The 24,796-nt window shown below is 41.0% G+C and overlaps 1 protein-coding gene across 1 annotated transcript in view; it reads right to left on the bottom strand.

The window, feature by feature from the left end:
• LOC140480394 (reticulophagy regulator 1-like) overlaps nt 1-24,796 on the bottom strand; it is an 82,889-nt gene that overhangs the window by 45,236 nt on the left and 12,857 nt on the right. Inside the window, exon 3 of the mRNA XM_072575196.1 lies at nt 21,679-21,709. Coding sequence (XP_072431297.1) covers nt 21,679-21,709 — 31 coding nt within the window. The remainder of the gene's footprint in view (nt 1-21,678; nt 21,710-24,796) is intronic.

Genomic DNA, 24,796 nt, shown 5'->3' with positions numbered 1-24,796 from the left:
TAGCTTCGGAACTGTATCCCAAACCTTAGTGCCTAGTCAGCTGAAAGCTCAGAGCAATTGTGAAAACCAGGCCTGCAAGATATCAGAATTGGAAGAGAACAGGGATCTCAGGATAATTATGGAAAGATTCTGAAGATAAAGGGGAGATCAAGGAGGAATTTGAAAATATGAACTAAACTTTTAAATGAGGCTACCTTTGAACACTTTCCTGTATTCCTCACCATCTTGGATTCTACATCCCACTTCAGATTCACTCCCTTCATTATCTCCCTCTCTGGAAAACTAACTGTAAATTGACAGCACATTCCAGATTCCAACTTAAAATCCTTTTGGTGTTCAAAGAGCCATAACTATTTCTCTCATTCCACCACCTAGTCCCAAAGCTTTCACCATTTTCTGTGCTATCTAGGAGGACTCCAACCTTCACGTTTATGGATGCCAACATATCCTGTGCACAATGGGTGACAAAGTGAGATCTGACTGAATCAACTCAAATTCAATTGAACTTCACAACTTGCCAAAACCATCACAGCTCTAGGATCACAGAACAGAATTTCTGAATGTTATTTTTGAACACCAAATTTCTTCTTGAAAACATTCTACATGAAACTCATTCAACACCCAGTCACATTGTAAGGAGCTTATGGGCATCCTTGAAAGCAATTGTTCATCTACCTCTGGTGCTTCCCTCTTTCATCCTGTTAAGGCAAACAGTGTCATGCTTCAGGCCTGGGCTGTGGTCTCTTTGCCAGCTCCTCTCCCATCTTATTCAGTGAGCTCTCCAAATGAATTTTGTCTTGATTGCCTATCTTCTCCTTCCTCAATTCCATTCCCATTAGTTAACTCACCACTAAATTTCTCTTCCTGTTTTCCATGCTAGTTGAGATCATGAACTGCTCAGTACCTGAAGGAGCTTCAGTACCTTCAGACTTCCCTTCCTATTCTCAGATCTATAAATCAACCATCTCCTCCATAATTATCCATTGAAATTTCACCCTTCAGATCCTAGCCATTCAAAAAAAACTAATTAATTAGAATCATAAGCAACAATACCTGTGACTTTGATAGTCATGTATTATTCACTTCTCATCCTGATCTCTCTGCAATCTTCAACACAGTTACACATAGCCATCCCCATCCAATCCTTGCCCACTGCTATTCAGCTTGGATCCCATATATATCTGATTACAGTCAGACGAACAGCTTCAGAAATAACTGCTGATCTGCACACCCATCAGTCCCTTATCAAACCTATCCTGAACTCTATCCTACCTGATTCACGTGCTGACCTTGGCAAATTTACCACCGAATTGGAGTCAACTTCTATATGTATATGACAACGCCCAATTGGATCTCTCCAATCACAACACAAGCGATAGCACAGGCTTGAGACTGAATTGCTATTCCTGCTTCTTGTTCATAACTTCCATCACCAATTTTAATTCAACTTGCAGTCATCTTAAGACACCATATCACTAGTTTGTGAACATTTGAATTAAATAAACCTTACGTCCCACATTTTTGCGACTCTCATACTGATATCTTTTAAATACTTCGTTAGTGGTCTTTTTAAAAGTAATCAATAAATTGATTATTGAAAGCAAATGTTCTTGAAAAATGAATAACATTACAGAATTGTGGCTCAGTCGTTACCAGAGCAGCCTCATAGCACCAAGGTTCATTCCAGCCTTGGGTGACTGTCCATGAAGAGCTGTTGCATGTTCTGCCTGTGTCTGCGTGGGTTTCTTCCCACAGTCCAAAGATGTACAGGTCAAGTGCACTGGCCATGCTAAATTGCTCTGTAGTGTCCAGCAATGTACAGGCTAGGTGGATTAGCCATGGGAAATAGAGTTAGAGGGAGAGTAGGAGGGTGGATGGACTTCAGAGGGTCAGCATGGACTCTAAGGGCCAAATCGCCTGCTTCCGCACTATTGGAATTCTATGATTCTGTGCAACATAGGAACTTAGAAGGAGTAAGTCACTCCGCTCTTTAAGCATATTCTGCCTTTCAGTATAAAAGTGGTTGATCCTCTATCTAAAAGCAATATTCCAGCTTTCTTTCCATACCCTTTTTTTCGATATTAATTGCATAAAGAAGAGAGATTCTCTTTCTTGAATATATTCAGTGACTTGGCGTCCACAACTTTCCGTGCTAAAGAATTCCAGAGCAAAGACAGAAAATGCTGGAGAAACAGCAGTCTGCCAGCATCTGGGGGACAGAAAGACTTAATATTTTAAATCCATTAAGAAAGTTCTTCAGTAGCTGGAGGGGGTCATACTGGACTCTAAACATGAACTCTCTCCACAGATGCTTAAATATGGAGACCACAACTGCATGCAATACTTCACGCAGTCTCAAAGACCCTGTATAAGTGCAGTAAGATATCCCAGATTTGAATTCAAAATTTTCTGGCACTGAAGAGCAAAATACCATTTTGCATTCCTAACTGTTTGCTGCATCTGCCTGGAGACAAAAAAACTGCTGATACTGGATTCCAAGGTAGACAAGCAGGAGGCAAGAACACAGCAAGCCAGGCAGCATCAGGAAGTGGCATAGTCAACCTGAAGGGTTACATCCGAATCGTTGACTTCACCTCCTGATGCTGCCTGGCTTGCTGTGTTCTTCTATCCTCCTGCTTGTTTACTGCTGCATCTGACTGTTTAATTTCATTGACTGGTATACAGGGACACCCATATCTCATTGTACATTCACATTTCCAAATATAGTTGGCATGTCATGCTGTAGCTGTACAAGACATTGGTGAGGCCAGTTTGGAATACAGTGTTCAATTCTGGGCTCCCTACAAAAGGAAAGATGTTAAACCTGAAAAGATTTAAGATTGTGGCCAGGATTGGGAGGTTTGGAGCTAAAGGGAGAGGCTAAATAAGCAGAGACCTTTTTCTCTGCAACATTGGAGTCGGAGGGGTGATCTTAGGAGGTTTATAAAATCATGGATAGAGTGAATAGCCAAGGTCTTTTTCCCAGGGTAAGGGAGTCCAAAACTAGAGGGCATAGAGGCGAATGATATAAAAGGGATACAAGGGACAACGTTTTCACAGAGACTGGTGTGTGTACGGTTTCAGCAGCCAAAGGAAGTGGTGGAGGCTGGTACAGTTACAACATTCAAAAGGCATCTGGATGGTACATTAATAGGAAGGGTTTGGAGGGGTTATGGCCAAATGCTAGCAAATGGGACTAGATTGCTTTAGGATATCTGTTTAGCATGGATAAGTTGGACTGAAGGGTCTGTTTCCATGCTGTACAACTCTGTCACTCTGACATGTCACCTTTCTTAACTAAAAGAAAACTGCAAGGTTTGTGAAGGTTTGTAGCTCAGGTTGGGGTTTAGGGTGGAGGTTGAAAAAAAAATTTAGCCCCTACAGTCTGTGATGTATAACGCCACGAGTTGATATCGCCATTAAAATAATATAGTCTGTCTTTGTTTTCACACCATGTAAAATGTCACATTTAGCCAAGTTGTACTGCATTGGTCATGTGTTTGCCTAATAAGAGGCAAATAAGCAGCATTAGGCACCTTAGGTACGTAAATTACAGTCCAAAAACTTTAATTGGGACAGCCAGTAAAAACAATGGGCAAGGCATCAAGGGCTCCTTGAGGGTGCTCCTCTGGGTCAAATCACTAGGCTGCTACTAATAAGATTAAAGTATGAAGCCATTGCAAAAGTTTGACTGAATCATTGGTAATGATGTCACAGGGATTATGACTAAGTGTGTGTCACTTGCAGTGACAGCAGAGTACAACACACCGATCATTACATTGTGTCAGGGAATAAAAAGGCCATAGAAGCAAAAACAAAGCACTGGACTTTAAAGTTATCGAGGAGAAAGTGAGTACTGCAGATGCTGGAGATCAGAGCTGAAAATGTGTTGCTGGAAAAGCGCAGCAGGTTAGGCAGCATCCAAGGAGCAGGAGATTCGACATTTCGGGCATGAGCCCTTCTTCAGGAATCGTGAAGAAGGGCTCATGCCCGAAACGTCGATTCTCCTGCTCCTTGGATGCTGCCTAACCTGCTGCGCTTTTCCAACAACACATTTTCAGGACTTTAAAATTATATCCATCTCACAATAAAGAAAGTTATGCTAAATCTATATCAATTCTTGGTTAGACTGTACTTGGGAGTGCAATGCACAGTTCTTGTCATAGAACAGTAGTACACCACAGTAGAGGCCCTTAAGCTCTCAATGGGCTGACCTTTTATCCTACACTAAGATCAAAAAACTACATACCCTTCATTTTCCTATCCAAAAGTCACTTAAATTTCCCAAATGTATTGGACCCTACCACCACTGCTGACAGTGCATTCCACCCACCCACATTTCTGTCAGCGATCAAAATTATGAAAAGGATATAGAAGCAATCAAGAGGGTGCTGAGTACATGTATAATGCAGATCCTCAAAGAACTGCATTTTCAAAAAGAAAAATTCAGGTCATAGAGATGTACAGCATGGAAACAGACCCAATCGGTCCAACTCGGCCATGCCAACCAGATATCCAAACCCAATTTAGTCCCACCTGCCAGCATCCGGCCCATATCCCTCCAAACCCTTCCTATTCATATACCCATCCAAATGTCTCTTAAATGTTGCAATTGTACCAGCCTCCACCACATCCTCTGGCAGCTCATTCCGTACACGTACCACTCTCTGCGTGAAAAAGTTGCCCCTTTAGGACTCTATTATATCTATTAATAGAAAAGAGGCTACCAAGAAATCCAATATGAATTCAAATGGATCTACTTTACCCAAAGTGCTGAGAATCTGGAACATTCTTGCATAGGAAATAGTTGAAGCTGATAATATCTATGCGTGATAAAGGAAATAGAGGATTACTGACAGATTTGGACAAGTAAAGGAGGGGAAGTTGAGTGAAGCTTAAGTACCAGCATGGACTAGTTGGGTCAAATGGCCTGTTTCTATCCCGTTCATCCCACAATGTAATCCTATTGGAGGAACTAATCAGCCAAGAGGCCCAGGAGTTTAACAGTCACCAAAGGTGAGAACACCCAGTAAATTCTGTTGATTTCATAGAGCCAACATAAACAGAATAATCCTCAGACAAAGGAATTAGAATCACCCCTTTCCCCGGGGCTTAACTTGAAGGCCAATGTAACAAAATCAACATTCGAAGAATGAAACCTTCACTCATGTGGGATGTCTGGCTATGGTGATGAGGCTCAAGGACCAATTTGCAATAGCTCCCACTTGCTTCTCTTGTTAGTGATGGTCAGGTGAAAGTGCACGTGGAAACGGTATTCAGACACTTAATTGATTCAGCCTTTCTCCACAGTATTTTGGCCACACTTTCAGTACACAAATTAATAGATCATTCTGGAAACACCAGTTGACAAAATCATCTACACAACAGTTGCTAGAAACAGGTGGTCATCATATTATAGACATAAATATGTCTGTGTTCAAGTTCAGTAACAGATCTATTTCCAGTTAGGCATGACTAAATACCTCGTGACCTGAACATAATTAGTAAACCTACAACAAGATAAATCCACATGGCCAGCCTACGTGTATTTTTGTTTAATAAATAGCATTCCGTTCCACTTAGACATCAAAACAGGCTATACAAAGCGCTCAGGAACGTAAAACTGCATGTGGAGTAAATCAGAGGTGAAGGCAATATATGTAACGACCGACATCCTGAAATAAAATCTAAGTAGCAAATTTCATTATAAGCTCAGGCATTTGTTTTCTTAAAATTTGTATCTTCTGCTGTTTTTTAAAAAAAAACTTGTAGAATGATGTAATAGAATCACAGATCAGATGCAGCTTAAAAGATCATTCAGCCCACCAGCTCTCTGCAGGAACAATTTAGTGAGTTGCACCTCACACTTTTTCCCCCCCAAAACACTCAATGTTTTCTTCCTTCAAGCACTTATTTAATTCAGCTATGAAAGCCATGACTGAATTTGCCTCACCACTGTTTCAAATACCTGTAGTGCATTTTTGATTAATACCACTCACTCAAAAAAAAAACTTTCCTCACGTCACCTTTGGTTCTAGAACCTGCCAGTCATGGATCCGATTGCTATCTACTGTCAAGAACCCTCTTGATTTTGAGCTCCTCTATCAAAGCTTTCCCCAACCTTTGTCATCACCTGGAGTGTTATGTCCAGTCTTGTCACAATTAAAAAAAATTAGGAAAAAAGAAAAGAGTCTGACTTCTCCAGTTTATCTTGTAATGAAGACCCTCATCTCTAGAGCTATTCACATGCATCTTTTCTGCGCCCTTCACATTGTTCCAAAAGTGTGCTGAGCAAGACTGGATGTAATAATCCAGGTGATGCCAAACTGGTATTTTATAGAAGGTCTATTTTGCCTTTATTGTTTTTGTTCACTATTGTTCCCATTATGAAGTCAAGATGTTTTGCACTTCTCAAAACTACTTTCTTAAATGTGCCTGGCCTTCTGTGATTCTGCCAGGTCTTTACTGATAGCCAATATTATATTTCATCTTTCTTCCTAACAAAACAAGTGATTATTTTGCACATCTCTGCATTAAGTCCTCCTGTCACATGCCTGTATCTTCCACCAGCCCATGCATGGCTTTTTGAAATCGGTCACTATCCTCCTCAGTATTCATGACATGGCCAAGGTTTGTGTATTTTAAATGTTTTGAAACAGTGCCATGTACACTTAATGACCTGCCCTTAAGATATATCAAGCAAAACAGTATTGTCTTACCAACCCTTTGAGAACTACACTGAATCCTTCTGGCTGGTTTGAGACAACATTGTAATTGGTTTCTTGCCCTTTAGCCAGTATGGTGTGTTGAGAATAGAAGGATCTATTCAGCTCAAGTGAGTCACCATTGAGAGCTTTGAGCACATGCCTTGTCCTTTGGCAGATAAAGGCAACCTCATGTATAACCAGATGCAAAGGAATGTGTAAAGGAAGCAGAAACGATTCAACCTGTGCCTCAACTGATTTGTTCCATTAGCCATCAGATTTACAGTGTGCAGCTCTGGCACAAAAGGAGATCAAAAGGTACATACTCTCTTTGACACTGCTAAGACAGATGGCCCTCCAACTGACTGGTAGTTTTTGCCATCAAGTGTCTGTCCTTTAGAAGGCCAGGAGCCCCAACAGTCACTAGTTAGTTACTGAACAGTACAGAAATGTAGGCGAGGACCATAGAAATACCTCAGGATGGGTTACTCCAGCTTTTGGGCTGGTCAAAGCTGTGATTCGTTGACAAGTCTGGCCTTGGTCATTGGAATTACTTCAGCATGTCAAGCAACCATCTTCAGAGATACAACCTAAGCTAATTTCCTTCCTGTCCCTCAGGCCTCCTCATACTCAGGGCTCTAATCTATGTGTCAGATGTTCAATACCACCCTGTTTGCTTACTGCTGACTTCCTTGTAGTCAAGCATTCCAAGCAGAGTCTGGCATCCTGCCCCTGCTTTCAAAGAAGGATCATACAGGACTCAACGTTAATCCTAGAGGAGGTTCAGCGCCCCCAGGCCCACAATTCCTGATGAAAGGCTTATGCCCGAAACATCAATTCTCCTGTTTCTCAGATGCTGCCGGGCCTGTTCAGACCCCCACACAGGTATTAAAAATGCCAGCCTATAAACGTATTCATACAAACAATTCACTGAACGGAATCTGATGTCCTCAGAATCGTTGTTGGTTTTACAGTGGTTACAAAAACTTCAGCATTTGAAGTAGCAACAGTGGCTGCTTAATAAATGTTAAAGGCAGAAATCAGTTAACAAATATCGGTGCGATAATTGTTATATTCATCTGCTGACACAGCATATCAACAATAAAAGGTCATAACAGTATTTGTTTAACCTATAGTGAAGATAGCTCAAAGGAATAATTCTCACTTGTGAGCCATCTTGGTGTGTACAGTTTGCAACTGAAGCAAATGGAAAACTCTAACCTTCTCTCATACATTAACTCTGTCGCGGTGGTCGATGTTGAAAGCAATGGAAACAAAATGGGCCAATAAATGCCAAAAATTCATTTAGTAGCTTTGGAATTAAGGACGGTCTTCAGGAAAAGCTCATTTTCCTTTTCAAAAGCAGTCTGTCTGAAATTTGCAATTGAAGTGGGAGATGGCATGGGGCAGGATGACACTAGGTACATGGACACACAGATGGCACTGAGCCACATGTTGGCTATGTGACACACAAGATGGCCATTGGACCATAATATGCAGACAGACCGCACAGCAAACAAAGACACTGCCTGGGGCCATCAGAATGCCAGCACAATGCACTTATAACCTAGTTGATTAGTTTAAAGTGGGCGAGGGAGAGAATACACAAGTAGTGTATACTACCCGCCGAAGTGTCTGGGTCCAGCCAACACCTTTGATAGAAATGCTAACAGTCTGATATAGACTCAATACAAAGTGCTAATAGCCAGGGCTGTAGAGATCGTCCTTCTCAGGAAGAGCAATTAGCCCCCATTACTACAGTAACAGACTTCCGCACAGACACAAACTGAATGGCTGCACTGAAACTTACAACAACCATGCTGAAATTAACAAAGGCTGCGCTGGAACGGAATGACTGCACCAAAACTATTAATGATTCTGCAATGGTTACAATAAACAAATCATGTTACAGAGACAATAACCTCACTGACCTATTATATCACAAAATGTATAAAAGTATCTTGACATGTGTTCTGGGTTGAGAGAAGAAATGCAGCTGACTACTGTGTTGTTGGGGTCTTTCTTTCCCTGAAGCTCCAGTATTTCCTTGTACAATAAACTCTGTTGTTGAACTTCAACTCTGACTCAGAGGCTGGTGATTTTCCCCACAAAAACAATCATAAGCATAAATGCCAGATAACTTTTTTTGATATGAATTTTATTTGTAAATCAATGTTCAATAAATGTCTTCATTACTGATTCAATTTGATGCTAAGAAATTATGGAAATACTCTGTGCAGGCACAGCAGGTGGAGGTAGCAGGAATAGCAACATAAGTGCTCTTTCTCCAACGATTAGTTTGAAAAGTTTAAAACAAATATGCTTATAGTCCTCATGGAAACATGGTGGGCCATCGTTTTCAACGTGGGATCAGGGAATGGTGCCCATTCTTATATTCCTAGACTACACATGCTCCCAATTCCTGCACAGCCATGAAACAGTTTCAATACAGCAATTGGAAACTACCTTTCGTAAATCCAACTTGTACAATAGCTGAGTCAGCAGTCTTCAGTCAACAACATTTGATTTAACAAAATGCCCCTATGATATTATCAATGAAAGTTAATATGAAGATATTAGGAAAAGGGCCTGAAAAGCTAAATCAAAGACATAGCCTTTAAGAAGTGAGAGTCTGAGTCAGAGATGCAAACCACAGAAACTATTCGGTCCACTCATCCATGCCGATCAGATTTCTTAACCTCATCTTGTCCCATTTGCCAGCACTTGACCCATATCTCTATAAAGCCCATCCAGATGCCTTTTAAATGCTGTAATTGTACTGGCCTCCACCACTCCCTCAGGCAGCTTATTCCATACATGCCGCATCCTCTGCATGAAAAAAGCTGCCCCTTAGGTCCCTTTTATATCTTTCCCCTCTCACTTTAAACCTACACCCTCAAAGTTCTGGACGCCCCCATCCCAGGGAAAAGATCTGTCTGTTTATCCTATCCATGCCCCTAATGATTTTATAAACCTCTATAAAAGGTTAATTGGAACTCTTTCTGGGGTAGGTGGAACCTCTACAAACAGGATGATCTTCATCTGAACGAGGGGGGTACCAATATGCTGTAGAGGAAAATTTGCGAATGGGCTTTGGGTGGGTTTAAACTAATTCAGCAAGGGACTGGAAAACTAAATTGTAGTTTGAGTATATAGGACGTTGACAGTAGTGAGGTCAGAACTAATGTTTCAAGGTCGCAAGGCACTGACAGGCAAGAAGGTAGTTTGAAGTGTATCTACTTCAAAACCAGGAGCATCTGCAAAAAGGTGGGTGAACTTGCAAAATGGTTGGTACCTGGGATTACGATGTTGTGGCCATTTCAAAGACCTGGGTAGAGCAGGGACAGGAACAGTTACTGCTGGTTCTGTGATTTAGATGATTCACGGAGAAGATGGTAAGACAGGGGGTGGTGTGGCATTGTTGGTCAATGACAGTATTACAGTTGCAGAAAAAGACATTTGAGGACTCGTCTATGGAGGTAATATGGGCGGAGATTAGAAACAGGAGAGGTTACAGTGTTGGAAGTTTTTTAAAATATAAGCCTCAATAGTTCCAGACATGTCGATGAAAGGATTGCAAAGATGACCCTCGATAGGAGCGAGTGTAACAGGGCAGTTGTTTTGCGGGACTTCAACTTCCCAAATATTGACTGGAAATACTATAGTTCAAGTATATTTAGATGGGTCAGTTTTTGTCCAATGTGTGCTGGAGGATTTCATGACAGTATGTAAAGAGGCCAATAAGGAGCAAGGCCACATTGAATTTAGTACTGGGTAACGAACCCAGCCAGGTGTTCGACTTGGAGGGAGGTGAGCATTTTGGTGATAATGACCACAATTTGGTTATGTTTACTTTAGTCAAGGAAAGGGATAGGTATACATCACAGGGCAAAAGTTACAGCTGGGAAAAGATAATTAGACAAGATCTAGGAAGCATAGGATGGGGAAGGAAACTGCAGGGGATGGGCACAATTGAAATATGGAGCTTATTCAAGGACCAGCTTCGTTAAGTATGTACCTGTCAGGCAGGAGGAAGTTGTCAAGTGTAAGAGCCATGGTTTACAAAGGAAGTTGAATCTCTTGTCAAAAGGAAGGAGGCTTATGCTAGGACCATGGTTCAGTTAGGGAACAAGTTAGCCAGGAAAGATCTGACGAAGAGCTAAGAAGAGCCAGGAGAGGACATGAGAAGTCATTGGCGGATAGGATCAAAGAAAACCCTCAGGATTTATATAGGTATATCAGGAATAAAATAATGACAAGAGTAGGATTAGAACTAATCAAAGTAATGGGAAGTTGTCTGTGGAGATAGGGGAAGCACAAAATGAACACTGTCTTTTTCTAGTGTGAATACTGACAATGTAATTGAGGAGAATACAGAGATACAGGCTACTAAACTAGATAGGATTGAGGTTCACAAGGTGGTGGTGATAGCAATTGAGGAAAGGTGAGGTGAGAAAATAGACAAGACCCCTGGCCTGGATGGGATTTATCTTCGGATTCTCTGGGAAGCCAGGGAAGAGATTGCAGAGACTTTGACTTCCATCTTTATGTCGTCATCGTCTATAGGAATAGTGCCAGAAAACTGGAGGATAGCAAGTGTTGTTCCCTTGGACAAGGGGAGTAGAGACAATCCTGGTAATTATCGACCTGTGAGCCTTACTTTGGTTCTGGGTAAAGTGTTGAAAAAGAGTTAAGTGTTATAAGAGTTAAGATTCATAATCATCTAGAAAGGAATAAGTTCATTAGGGATGATCAACACATTTGTGAAGGGTAGGTCATGCCTCACAAACCTTACGGAGTTCTTTGAGAAGGTGATCAAACAGGTGGTTGAGGGTGTAATATTAAAAAATTAAATGAAAATCTCTCTCTGGACATTAATGTAACGGTAAAGAGTTAAACTGCACTGAGTGAACATTCTGGAAGTGGGGATGACATTCATACAGCAATGCCGATGATTCTCAGTCGATTTAGATAGTCATTTGTTATTACTCCCCTACTGTCATCAAATTAAACTCTCATTCAATCTCTTCCATTCAGAAGAACAACCCCAACCTATTCAGCCACTTCCTATAGCTCAAGTCCTCCAACCCTGTCATTCCCACTTCCAGAATGTTCACTCAGTGCAGCTTAACTCTTTACCATTACATTAATATCCAGAGAGATTTTCATTTAATTTTTTAACATTACACCCTCAACCACCTGTTTGATCACCTTCTCAAAGAACTCAGTAAGGTTTGGAGGTATCCTTGTAAGTCTTTGCTGAACCCTTTCAGGTTTCACAACATCTTTCTGACAGAAAGGAGACCAGAATTTCACGCAACATTCCAACAGTGGCAACATGACCTCCCAATTCTTATTCTCAACACACTGACCAATAAAGGAAAGCATACCAAACGCCTTCTTCACTATCCCATCTAACTTCAAATCTACTTTCAAGGAACTATGAACCTGCACTCCAAGGTCACTTTCTTCAGCATCATTCTCTTGGACCCTACTATTCAGCGCTAAATTTGCTTTCCCAAAATGCTGCACCTCACATTTATCTAAATTAAACTCCATCTGCCACTTCTCAGCCCATTGGCTCATTTGATCAAGATCCCGCTGTAATCAGAGGTTACCTCCTTCGCTATTCATTCCACCTCTAAATTTGGTGTCATCTGCAAACTTACGAACCATACCTCCTATATTCACACCCAAATGTGAAAGTAGTGGACCCAGCACCGCTCCTTGTAGTGCACCACTGGTCACAGGCCTCTAGTCTAAAAAGCAACCCTCCAACACCACCTTCTGTCTTCTGCCTTTGAGTCAGTTCTGTATCCAAATGGCTAGTTCTCCCTGCATTCCATGAGATCTAACTAATCTCCCATGGGGAACCTTGTCAAATGCCTTACTGAAGTCCACATAGAGCACATCCACCACCTTGCCCTCATCAACCCTCTTTGTTACTTTAAAAAACTCAAGTTAGTGAGACATGATTTCCAGTGCACAAAGCCATGTTGACTATCCCTAATCAGTCCTTGCCTTTTCAAATACATGTAAATCCTGTCCCACAGTATTCCCTCCAACAACTTGCCCACCACTGATGTCAGGCTCACCAATCTCATTCCCTTGCTTTTCCTTACCACCTATCTTAACAGGAGGAGAGAGATTCTGGGAGGGAATCACAGAGCTAAAGGCCCAAGCACGGCTGGCTGCAGTGGACTGATTAACACTGAAGACCTAAATTGGAGATTTTTGGGAGCTGCAGAAGGTGGTGAGAGATCTTGAACAATTTGGAAATGGGCCAATGGGCACAGAGGAATGAGGAATTAAAAGGCAGGCAAATGGGAGTAGTTTAGCTTGGGAAACTTCAGCATGGACAAGTTTGACCGAAGGGTTTGTTTCTGTGCTATTTGACTCTAGTGAAACACTGAGGTTACAGATTGGAAAATGGGTCCTTAAAAGAGGGTTGAAATACTTTTCCAAGTCTATCCCATATTGCTACCTCTTACAAAAAAAAAGGTTGTCTAACATACTCTGTATATTTTTCAGAAATAGTCATGAAAAACATATACAAACAATACTGGAAAACTCAGCAGATCTGGCAGCATTACTCGATAGGGAAGGAACTAACATTTTGAGTCTGGTGTTACTTCTGCAGCTCGGAATTACTCACTCAAAACATTGAACATATCTCTGTCCATTGATAGGGAGTTCCTCCAGCATTCTACTTTTGTTTTCAATATTTTGTTTTCATATGAAAATTGTACATGACATTCTGAATGATAGTCATTTGTCAACCTAAACAATAAGATTTAGTTAACAGTCTGTCAAAATAGTTTCAGTCCAAATCATTGATTGGAAGTAAAATGGAAATATACTTTTCAAAACTGAAAAGATGCTGTAAATAACTGAATGACGTGGAAAATTAACAGACACTGTTTACAAAGATCTGTCTGCAATCAGATAGCTCAAAACTCCAGTATACTGACCATCAACCTCAATTTCCAAAAATTGATTCTTTAGAAAAAGCTCCATGCCAAGAGCCAAACAAAATTTACTTTGCAGTTCTTCAAAAAAAAAAAGGTACATATTAAGAGTTTCTGGGATAAATTGTACAAGATATGATTTGGAGGTTACATTGTACTTTGCTCAAAAACTGCATGAAGTTACGTAAAACTCCATTACCTCACTTTTTAGATTAGAATCAATCTAAACATTATGGCATAGACAGAGAACACAGGGGGCCAACACCTTCAACAGCTAACCCGAGAATGCAACTTTTTTAAAAAATGTTTTGTGATTTACACATGAAAGTGAAACTATCACTGTATTCTAACAGATGAAAGGCTTAACAGACAATCAATTTTTCAATGTATAATTTCAGTTACATCACACTGTAAATTTTTGCTATAAATTCTGTGTTAGGATTGAGCCCTCCACTACCACCTAATGAAGGAGCGTCGCTCCGAAAGCTAGTGTGCTTCAAATTAAACCTGTTGGATTATAACCTGGTGTCGTGTGATTTTTAACTTTGTACAATATAGATATTCAAGGGGGTTTGAGGATGAAAAATACTTTCTTTCAACACCAAATTTATTCTGTGATACTTTCTTACAATTTCTACACTTTCAATACTCTGCTGGAAGGGTAAAAAGCTGAACAAATTCCCTTTAATAAATAGGATTGTCTGGGTATTTCTCAAAAAAAAAAAGGAAATTAGTGTTTAACTCCAGTGATCATCATACAAGGAATGAAACCATGTCGTAATAAAATTACTGTGTTTGTGTAGGAAGGTGTGAAGAATAACTAGTTTATACCAGAACTAATTTGGCAATAGTTAACAGTTATTTAAAATAAAAACATTGAAACAATCTCAGAAGGGATTTTTAAATACCTTATAGCTGATCAAAAATATTCCTTTCAGCCGTCACAGGTTTAAGTTTTTCTGATCTTCTGTCCCAGCTACTTTTAAATATGTAGTTGAGGAGTAGTTTCTCCCAAGTCAGTCCCTTGAATGATGATTGTCTACTAAAGTCTTTGCAGAAAAATAACAACATTCTCTACATTTCTCTGACACAGGGAACATGATATGGGTATTAGTCAGTCATTGCCTGGTTATGTTGCTTGCTTCTAAATATACTGATGGTTGTATCACATTCCAATAACTGAAAGATCAAATATATTTAAAAACATTCTTTCAAAACTAGGCCAGTACCAACTCCATTAAGTTTCATAGCTGTTTTCTTTTCCCAGTTTTGCTTCTCTAATAAAGCCAAGGGGAGAGATTGAACAAACTTGGTTCGTATTTAATTGAACATCAGGGGCTGAGGGGTGACCAGACAAGTTTACAAAATTATTAGAAATATCAATTACTAAAGGACACAGGTTTCAAGTAAAAGGTGCTAAGTTGAAAGGAGGAGAGAGGGAATTTTCTTTTTCGCACAGAGGGGGATAAGTGCCTGGAATACACTCCCAGAGGTGGTGGTGGTGGAGGCGGCGATTACAATCACAACATTTAAAAAGTATCTTGACAGATACATGAACAGGCAGGGAATAGAGGGGTACAGAAGACAGGGAGGCAAAAGATTTTTAGTTTAGAAAGGCATCACGTCAGTCACAGTTGTACAGCACGGAAAAAGACCCGTCAATCCAACTCATCCGCACTGATCAGATACCATAAATTAATCCAGTCCTATTTGCCAGCATTTGGCCAGATCTCCTCCAAACCCCTTATGTACCCATTCAGATGTTTTTTTAAAATGTTTCACTTGTACCAGTCTCCACCACTTCAAAAGCTGCCCCCTTAGGTCACTTTTCTATCTTTCCCCTCTCACCCGAACTTATGCTCTCTAGCCCCCTACCCAAGGAAGATGATCCTATTCATGCTCATGATTTTATAAACCTCTACGGTCATTCCTCAAACTCTGATGCTTGTCGGCACAGGCTTGGCTGGCCGAGCGGCTGGTTTCTGTACTGTGCTGTTCTTTATTTATCACACAACCCAGTCACGCATTGTGGACCAGACCAGCTCCTCCAAAGTACATAATGGAGATAGCCGAACTCTTACTTTTTAAAAAAGGCACATGTAAGGCACAGTGTTGCAGATAGGATTCAATTTATCCCTGACTAAGCTTTAATCAAAGTACACTATGCTTATAACACAGCTAAAATATAACAAAAGGAAGAATTGGCAGAACTTTATGGAAATACTTAATAAGATAACATATCATTCAACCACCAATCAAACAGTTCCAAAAGAGACAGCATCCCATAAATGCACCATTGGCAAAGGCAATTCAAGAGCACTGTCACACATGCTGTCTCTCTCCAGTCCAGAAAGAAAGGCAAAAGAAATAATCTAGCCTTTCGACTTAAAGAGGAAGAGTCTTGCTCAGATTTCATTTCAGCAGTACAGAACTAAAGTTTTTAGCTCCAACAGCCAACAGAAATCTTCTTCAACAATTTGAAAGCAACACTAAAGTCTGTGTGGGCCCTGATCCTGCCCGCTCACAATTGTATTACCATAGAGAACTTCGCAGTGAGGTGGTTACCAGAAAATGCAACTGGACTTTGACCAGTTGGGGAAATGGGCCACAAAATGACAAATGGAGTTCAATATAGATAGGTTTGAGGTTTTGCATTTGGGAAAGTAAATCAAGGAAAGAGTTTCATGGTGAATGGTCAGGCCTTAGAGTGAAGTGAAATAGAGGGATCTTGGAGTTCCATAGTTCTCTGGAAGTGGACAGGACAGTGAAGGCAGCTTTTGACTTTATAGTCTTCAGTCAGGGCACTGACTATGGAAGTGGGGAACTTATGTTACAAATGTACAGGACGTTAGTGAGGCCACATTTGGAATATTGCACTCAGTTTTGGTCATCCTGCTATAGTAAGGATGTTATTCAACTGGAAAGAGTACAGAAGAAATTTCTAAGGATGTTACCATGACTCAACGGACTGAATTATAGGAAGAGGTTGGACAGGTTAGGACTTTGTCCTTTAGAACATAGGAGACTGAGGGGGGAACCTTACAAAAGTTTTAAGATTATGAGAGGCATGGATAGGGTGAATGCACTCAGTCTTTTTCTGCCCCCCCCCCCAGAGTTGGGAAATTGAGGACGAGAGGGCACCAGTTTAGAGGTACAAGGGAAAAGAACAAATGGGAACCTGAGAGGCAATTGGTTTTTGACAGTGGGGTACACATCTGGAGTGAGCTGCCAGCAGAAGTGATTAAGGTGGGTACATGGTGATGATGCTGCTCCTTTAACAAGGTTGCATTCCCATCTGACTTTATAGCATTGGCAAACTTTAAGCTTAAAGCACAGAGATTAGTCAGGAATTGTTATTTACAATCTATAAGATCCCAGCACTGATTGTTGTACATTCTACAAGTTGAATGCACACATTGAAAATGCTTCATTTAAGACTGCTCCTAACCAATTTACTACCCCAATCTCACCTACCCTGTTGGGTAACAGATCAGTGTCTTTTGGAAATCCAAGCATACAAAGCTACTAGTTATCTTTCTCTATGAATGCTGCCAAGCCCAAGTTTCCCCAACATTTTGTTTTTATTTTGCATTTTGAGTATCTGCCATATTTTGCTATTAATTTTCCATTACTGACCTTTTTTTCAACTTCCAAAAACTATAGTAAACTTGTCAGATATGAGCCACTTTCATGAAGCACATGGTGTCTTCATTTGATCGCACATGAATTCCTAAATACATTAAGACATTCTTTTGCTACCAAAATCAACATTTGTTTATTGTGTACCATGTGATGGTTATGCACCTTTTTCCCCCCAGGAGGCCCGAATTATTTTGTAATGTGGGGAATTTGCAATTTTTTTCCAATGCCTGAAATCTTCTCAGTCTTCTAAGTAGCTCAGTGGTGAGCACTGCTGCCTCACAGCACCACAGACCCAGGTTCGATTCCACCCTTGGGAAACTGTCGGTGTTCAGTTTGCACAATCCTCCCAGTGTCTGCACGGGTGTACTCTGGGTGCTCCAATTTCCGCCCATAGTCCAAAGACATCCAGGCTAGGTGGATTTTCCATGCTAAATTGCACAAAGTCCAACTGAATTATTAGATTAGCTTCCCAACAACGTAGAAACAGGCCCTTCGACCCAACAAGTCCACACCAACTCTCTGAAGAGTAACCCATCCAGACCCATTCCCCTATATTTACCCCTGACTAATGCACCAAACACTACTGGCAATTTAGCATGGCCAATTCACCGGACCAGCACAACTTTGGACTGTGGGAGGAAACTGGAGCACCCGGTGGAAACCCACGCAGACATGGGAAAAAAATATGTGCAAACCCCACACAGTCACACGAGACTGGAATCGAATCTGGGTCCCTGGCGCTGTGAGGCAGCAGTGCTCACCACTGAGCTATCATGCCGCACCTGGGCATTATCCTTGGAAAATGTAGCTACATGGGGTGGGGGACTCCTGGGTGGGATGTTCTTCAGAGGGTCAGTGTGAACTCAATGGGCTGATGGCCTGCTTCCACACTGTAGGGAATCTATGATTCTAAGAGTTCAAAATATCTGTGCATAATTGGTTTCAAAAGGAATGCACACAGATTCACTGCCTGAATCCTCTCACATTGCCTCCTCTCTATGATGAATGTTTGGCTTGTCTCACCACAATATAATAGCTCAGATTTTGATTTCAGAGCAGCAAGCAAATTTGCATGCACCATTTACTGTTGTTCCAAAGGAGCTAACAAAAACCACTGTACCTATTTAAACTTTTGTTTTGTCCTGTGATTAGTCTTTGATAAGTGATTGCAATAGAAACCTAACCTTTACTGATGCACAACAGTAACAATTTCAGATTTTTTCCCCTCACCTGGAAGATTACTATTATTTCAAATAACTTCAGTAATTTTCACCCTTCTTATATTCAGATGTTCAGGTCACATACAAGTACAGCTCACCACTTTTTGGTATATTACTGCTGTTGGCTAATAAGTGGCCAAGAAGCTGTTTAAAATGTGCAAAGACACTTTCTCCCCAGTAATTTTTCAAATAAGTTCAAGTTTTTCAGTTTGACAAAGACAAAGTTCAACATTTTCTATTCTGTGACATTACTTCATCTTAATACTGCATTTATTTCTGTTTATGACAAGAACTGAAATTCCCCAGCACAGGATGACTTTCAGAATTACTTTCTTGATATTATCAGTTACGACCTTTGTATTAAATGACTTTCACTATTTTATTAACCAGAGTGACAGCCCCTGTTGTTTAAAATAGCTTGCTATATAAATCATGGGGACGTGCTTTGATTTCCTGCTACAATCTCTTGATGAGAGTACAGCCATCCCTCAGGATGGCTAAAATCAACTTCAAGTTTAGCGATGACCACTGATCCAAACACACTGGTGAATCGCCAAATGTTCTGGCTTTGTGATTTCAAAGATGTTCAACAATTTACTTCAACCTGTGAATGGATTCAACAATTCCAACCACTCCATATCAGACACCTTGTGTCATCACTATCCATCCAAGTACCGCTATCAGCCAAACCACTTTGAAAATATAAACTTCAAAAGAAAAAGTAATCAAATTCCATTTTGCCCCACACCGAACTGAACTAGTTCAAACAAATAAAAGTAGTGCTGACCTGGTAATTGAAACAAAACCAGAATCTGTGTCTGACTGATTTCTACCTTCTCTTCCCTTCACAACAATAAAGACCCCTTGGCCCTCACTTTCTACCCGATCAATCTTCACATCCAAAGGGTCATAAGCTGCTGTTTCTGCCACTTCCAGCAGGAAATCACCAGCAGACATATTCCTGCCCCCACCTTTGCCAAGATTCTAAAGGAATCATTCCCACCGTGAAATCCTGGGCCCTTTATTACCCCACTCCATGGCACCTTCACATGCAAACCACACAAGATCCAACAGTTATCTATTTACTGCCTCTCTCACCCTCCAAGCACTCAGCCATACCCTCCAGGTAAAGCAGTAATTTACCTATTGTATTCATTGCTCTACAGTGGGGAGATTAAACAGTTGCTAGGTGATTGCTTTGTAGTACACCTACATTCTGTCTGCAAAGATGACCTTGAGTTTCCATTTGCCTACCACTTTAGCACACTGTTCCCATGTCAACATGGGTGTCTCAGATTTGCTATAGGCTTCAGCTAAGGTCAGCACAAGCTGGAGGAACAGCATCTCATTTGCCACTTGGAAACTGTGGCCATCAAGATTCTAATTAAAGTTTAAACCATTTTAGAGCCTGAAAATTTCCTTTCATGTCTTTTACACTGTAACTCGCCCAAAATTCCAGTCAGGACATGGGCTGTTTGTTTTTAGCACATTTAAAAATCGGTTTTCCCTTTTTCAAATGACCCCCATTATCACCTATCTAGGTTTTATTCTTCCCTGGCTTACTTTGAACGGTTTATTCTGAAGAAGAGTTATTGGATTCAAAATATTAACTGCTTTCTCTCCATAGATGCTGCTCGACCTGCAGAATTTCTGCAGTAATTTGTGTTTTAGTTCAAACAATACAGATCACATGAAAATATCTACACAAGAATAAGCAAAAATCTCAGATTTTTTTTTGAAAATTAAAGGTTTCTATCTTTATAGAGTGAAGTAAAATGTTGGAAAATATAGCCAAACAGGATGGAATGTCTTAGAATTCCAACTGTCTTTACAAATCGCTCCTCAGCCATTATTTTAATGACAAGCAAGGCAATGCATCTCCAAACCATTTATTTTTACTTATAGTCACAACAATAAGGCTGGAGAGAAGTAACACTGCACGCACACACATATACATACAAAAATCACTGGGACCAATGTAAACGTCTGCCTCTACAACGACTGATATTTCTTCCAAACAGAACCACCCAAGCAATATTATTATGGTACCAATAATTATCAGAAAACAAATAGATCACAGATTACCTAAACTGAAAGACACTTAGTATCAGCAACAAAGCAATTTTTTCAATCTGCGTTCAAATTCTACAATTGAGAGCCGCGCGCACACTAGCAAGCCAGGGGGTAGAAGAGACACAGTGAGACCGAAGGAGAGAGAGCAGCATAGCCGCAAATGCAGTGACAGATGCACACATGCCCAACCAAACAAAAAAAAGCACAAGAGTGGCACACGCACGCCCACCGTTAAACTGAGGCACACGCACAGCATGCTGACCCACACACAGATTAGGACCAACACACATCCAAACCCACACGCACACGCACACAGTGACATGCATGCATAGCAGATTCCCACATTGTAAGTGTGAGTCTCTCTCAGATCATGCTTACTTCCCATTCAGGTCAATTCCTATATGGAAATCATACCCGGAAGCAAACTAGGCAGCATGGTCCAACTCAGGTAATGTTCAGTGACTTAAAAAGTTTTGATAGGTCAAGACAGTCCAGAAACAGCACATGGATGCATGAAAGCTGCAAACTGTGCAAAAGCAAAAGTTGCCCGGCTCCTCAACAGCCTTTCTGACTGTCCCGGAACTCATGAGCTCTCCCGGTCCATCAATTACTGAAGAAACTTTGAAATCAGAGATGGACACGGCGGATGCTCATACTGCTTAAAGAGAATGAATTTCCTCCAAGATACTCTGGTCGCAGTGTCAGAGCTACTGGGCATTACATACTGCCCGTATCAGAATCAGAGTTGCCGGAACTTGACCCAATGCTATAATGCCCCAGGAGGAACTATAAACAGAAATCCCCTAAAATTCAAAAGAATGGAATATAGTGACATGGTCAGCTAGGTTAGAATACAAGTTCACTGATTAGACCTGGATTAACAGACCGAATCAAGGAGCCCTAGCTGACAAAAAAACCCACAAGTATTCATGCTGACAGCTGGCTTTGAGGGAGTTAAATCTGTGTCCAAGGACACTCTATATGTAAATTAAGGGTGACTTGATAATAGGAAATTAGCGTCTGCAGCATTCAATTCAGAGCTTAAAAAAACAAGTTTATTATGGCACATACCTTCCGTTCAGGATCTTGCTTCTCCTCCAACCTATTGAAAAGTTACAGTGTTAGCAAAATCATACATGAATTACACACTGGATTTGTCAGTTAAAGTGGATTCTTATTAATGCTATAAATGCAGTAAGAGAAAGGAATTAGCACTTGGCAACATGTTCACCAATGTGGTTTAGATACTATATTCAGAGCCACAAAGGCAAAAGCAGAAATTGCTGGAGAAACTCAGCACATCTGGCCAACATCTGTTGAGAGAAAACAGTTCACAATGAATCCAGTGATCCTTCTTTCTCTCCACAGATGCTGCTAGACCTGCTGAGTTTCTCCAGTAATTTCTGCTTTTGTTTGAGCTCGGAGGCTCTTATTTTATAATAAACAATTTAGCCGTAGCAAATCTTCCACGAAACGTTTTAAAACAGAACACAAACACTTATATGCAGCATGAACTATTTTTAAAAATCCATGCAACATTTGATTTTCCTTTTCTTTATTGACAGCTGCAAATCTGTCATTTATTTGGGTTTCAAAATAGAACATGTTCTTCAACAAGTAACAAAAGACCTACTGAGTTAATGAATTAGACTGCACAACATTGAATATCAGATTTAAAAATGTTTAGCCTTGCTTAAAGGAGGATAAGGGAGCACATAAGAAAATCCGTAACAAGAGATCATTTTGATTGATTTTGCAGAAAAGTAGTCTTCTAACCAGTTGTTTCAGAAATCAATAGCTACTGCTACATTCTCTACAACCCAAATTCTACTCATCTCTGAGTCATAGACTCCTAGAGATGTACAGCACGGAAAGTGACCCTTTGGTCCAACTCGTCCATGCCAACCAGATATCCTAACCTAATCTAGTCCCATTTGCCAGCACTGGGCCCACATTCCTCCAACCCTTCCTATTCATATACCCATCCAAATGCCTTTTAAAATGTTGCAATTGTACCAGCCACCACCATTGCCTCTGGCAGTTCATTCCATACACGCATCACCCAGTGTGTGAAAAAGTTGTTCCTTGGTCTCTTTTATATCTTTCCCCTCTCACCCTAAACCTACGCCCTCTAGTTCTGGACTCCCCAACCCCAGGGAAAAGACTTTGCCTATTTATCCTATCCATGCCCCTCATGATTTCCGCTGCCTCCGACGCTCCAGGGAAAACACCCCAGCCTATTCAGCCTCTCCCTATAGCTCAAACCCTCCAACCCTGTCAACATCTTCATAAATCTTTTCTGAACCCTTTCAAGCTTCACAACATCCTTCCGACAGGAAGGAGACCAGAATTGCATGCAATATTCCAACAGTGGCCTAACCAATGTCCTGTGCAGCCACAACATGGCCTTCCAACTCCTGTACTCAATGCTCTGACCAATCAAGGAAAGCATACCAAACACCTCCTTCACTATCCTATCTACCTGCGACTCCCCTTTCAAGGAGCTATGAACCAACTCTCCAAGGTCTCTTCGTTCAGAAACACTCCCTCGGACCTTACCATTAAGTGGATGGGTCCCGCTCTGATTTGCTTTCCCAAAATCCAGCACCGCGCATTTATCTAAATTAAACTCCAACTGCCACTCCTCAGCCCATTGGCTCATCTGATCAAGATCCCGTTGTAATCTGAGGTAACCCTCTTACTATCCACTACCCCTCCAATTTTGGTGTCATCTGCAAACTTAAGGATATCTCCTATGTTCATATCCAAGTCATTTACATAAATGACAAAAAGTGGTGGACCCAGCACAGATCCTTGTGGCACACCACTGATCATAGGCCTCCAGTCTCAAAAGCAACCCTCCACAACCACTCTGTCTTCCATCTTCGAGCCAGCTCTGTCTCCAAATGGCTAATTCTCCCTGTATTCCATGAGATGAAATCTTGCTCAGCAGTCTCCCACAAGGAACCTTGTTGAATGCCTTACTGACATCCATGTAGATCATATCCACCACTCTGCCCTCAATCTTCCTTGTTAATTCTTCAAAAAACTCAGTCAAATTTGAGAGATATGATTTCCCACGCAGAATCCCTAATCAGTCCTTGCCTTTCCAAATACATGCAAATCCTGTCCCACAGGATTCCCTCCAACAGCTTGTCCACCACTGACATCAGGCTCACTTGTCTCCAGTTCCCCGGCTTTCCCTTGTCCTCTTTCTTAATGCACCACATTAGCCAACCTCCTGTCTTCCAGCACCTCACCTGTGACTAATGATACAAACATCTCAAGGAAATGATTGCTGGGCCCCTTGCTACTTTCCCACAGAGTTCTTGGGTACATGTGATGAGATCCTGGGGATTTATCCATTTTATGGATTTCTTGAAATCCAGCACCTCTTCTGTAATATAGACATTTTTCAAGATGTCACCATCTATCTCCCTACATTCTATATATTCCACGTCCTCCTCCACAGTAACACTGATGCAAAATACTAATTTACTATCTCCTCCATCTCCTGCAGTTTCACACATGGGCTGCCTAGCTGGTCTTTGAATGGCCCTATTCTCTCCCTAGTTACCCTTTTGTCCTTAATATATTCATAAAACTTTGGATTCTCCTTAACACTATTTGCTGAAGCTATGTCTACTTTGTGCCCTCCTGATTTCTCTCTTAAGTATACTCCTACTGCCTTTCTAATCTAAGGATTCTCTTGATCTCTTCTGTCTATATCTGCCATACTCCTCCTCCTTTTTCTAACCAAAACTGCAATTTCTCATCATCCAGCATTCTTTTCACCCTAATGGAAATATACTGTCTCTGCACTCTTGTTAACTCATTTCTGAAGACTTCCCATTTGCCAGTTATACCCTTACCTGCAAACATCTGCCCCCAATCAGCTTTAGTTGTTGCCTAATATCGTCAAAATTAGCCTTCCTCCAATTTAGAACTTTTAGATCTGGTCTATCCTTTTCCATCATTATTTTAAAACTAATTATGGTCGCTGGCCCCAAAGTGCTCCCCCACTGATACCTCAGTCACCTGCTCTGCCTTATTTCCCAAGAGTAGGTCAGGTTTTGCACCTCCTCTAGTAGAAGATCCACATCCCAAAGCAAAAAATTTTCTTGTACACAAATTCCTCTCCATCTAAATCCTTAACACTATGGCAGTCCCATCTATGTTCGGAAAGTTA

The sequence above is a fragment of the Chiloscyllium punctatum genome, chromosome 8, assembly GCF_047496795.1.
Source record: "Chiloscyllium punctatum isolate Juve2018m chromosome 8, sChiPun1.3, whole genome shotgun sequence".
NCBI classification, from domain to species: Eukaryota; Metazoa; Chordata; class Chondrichthyes; order Orectolobiformes; family Hemiscylliidae; genus Chiloscyllium; species Chiloscyllium punctatum.
Note: the sequence above shows the minus strand (reverse complement) of the source record. Positions and strands in the feature narration are given on the sequence as shown.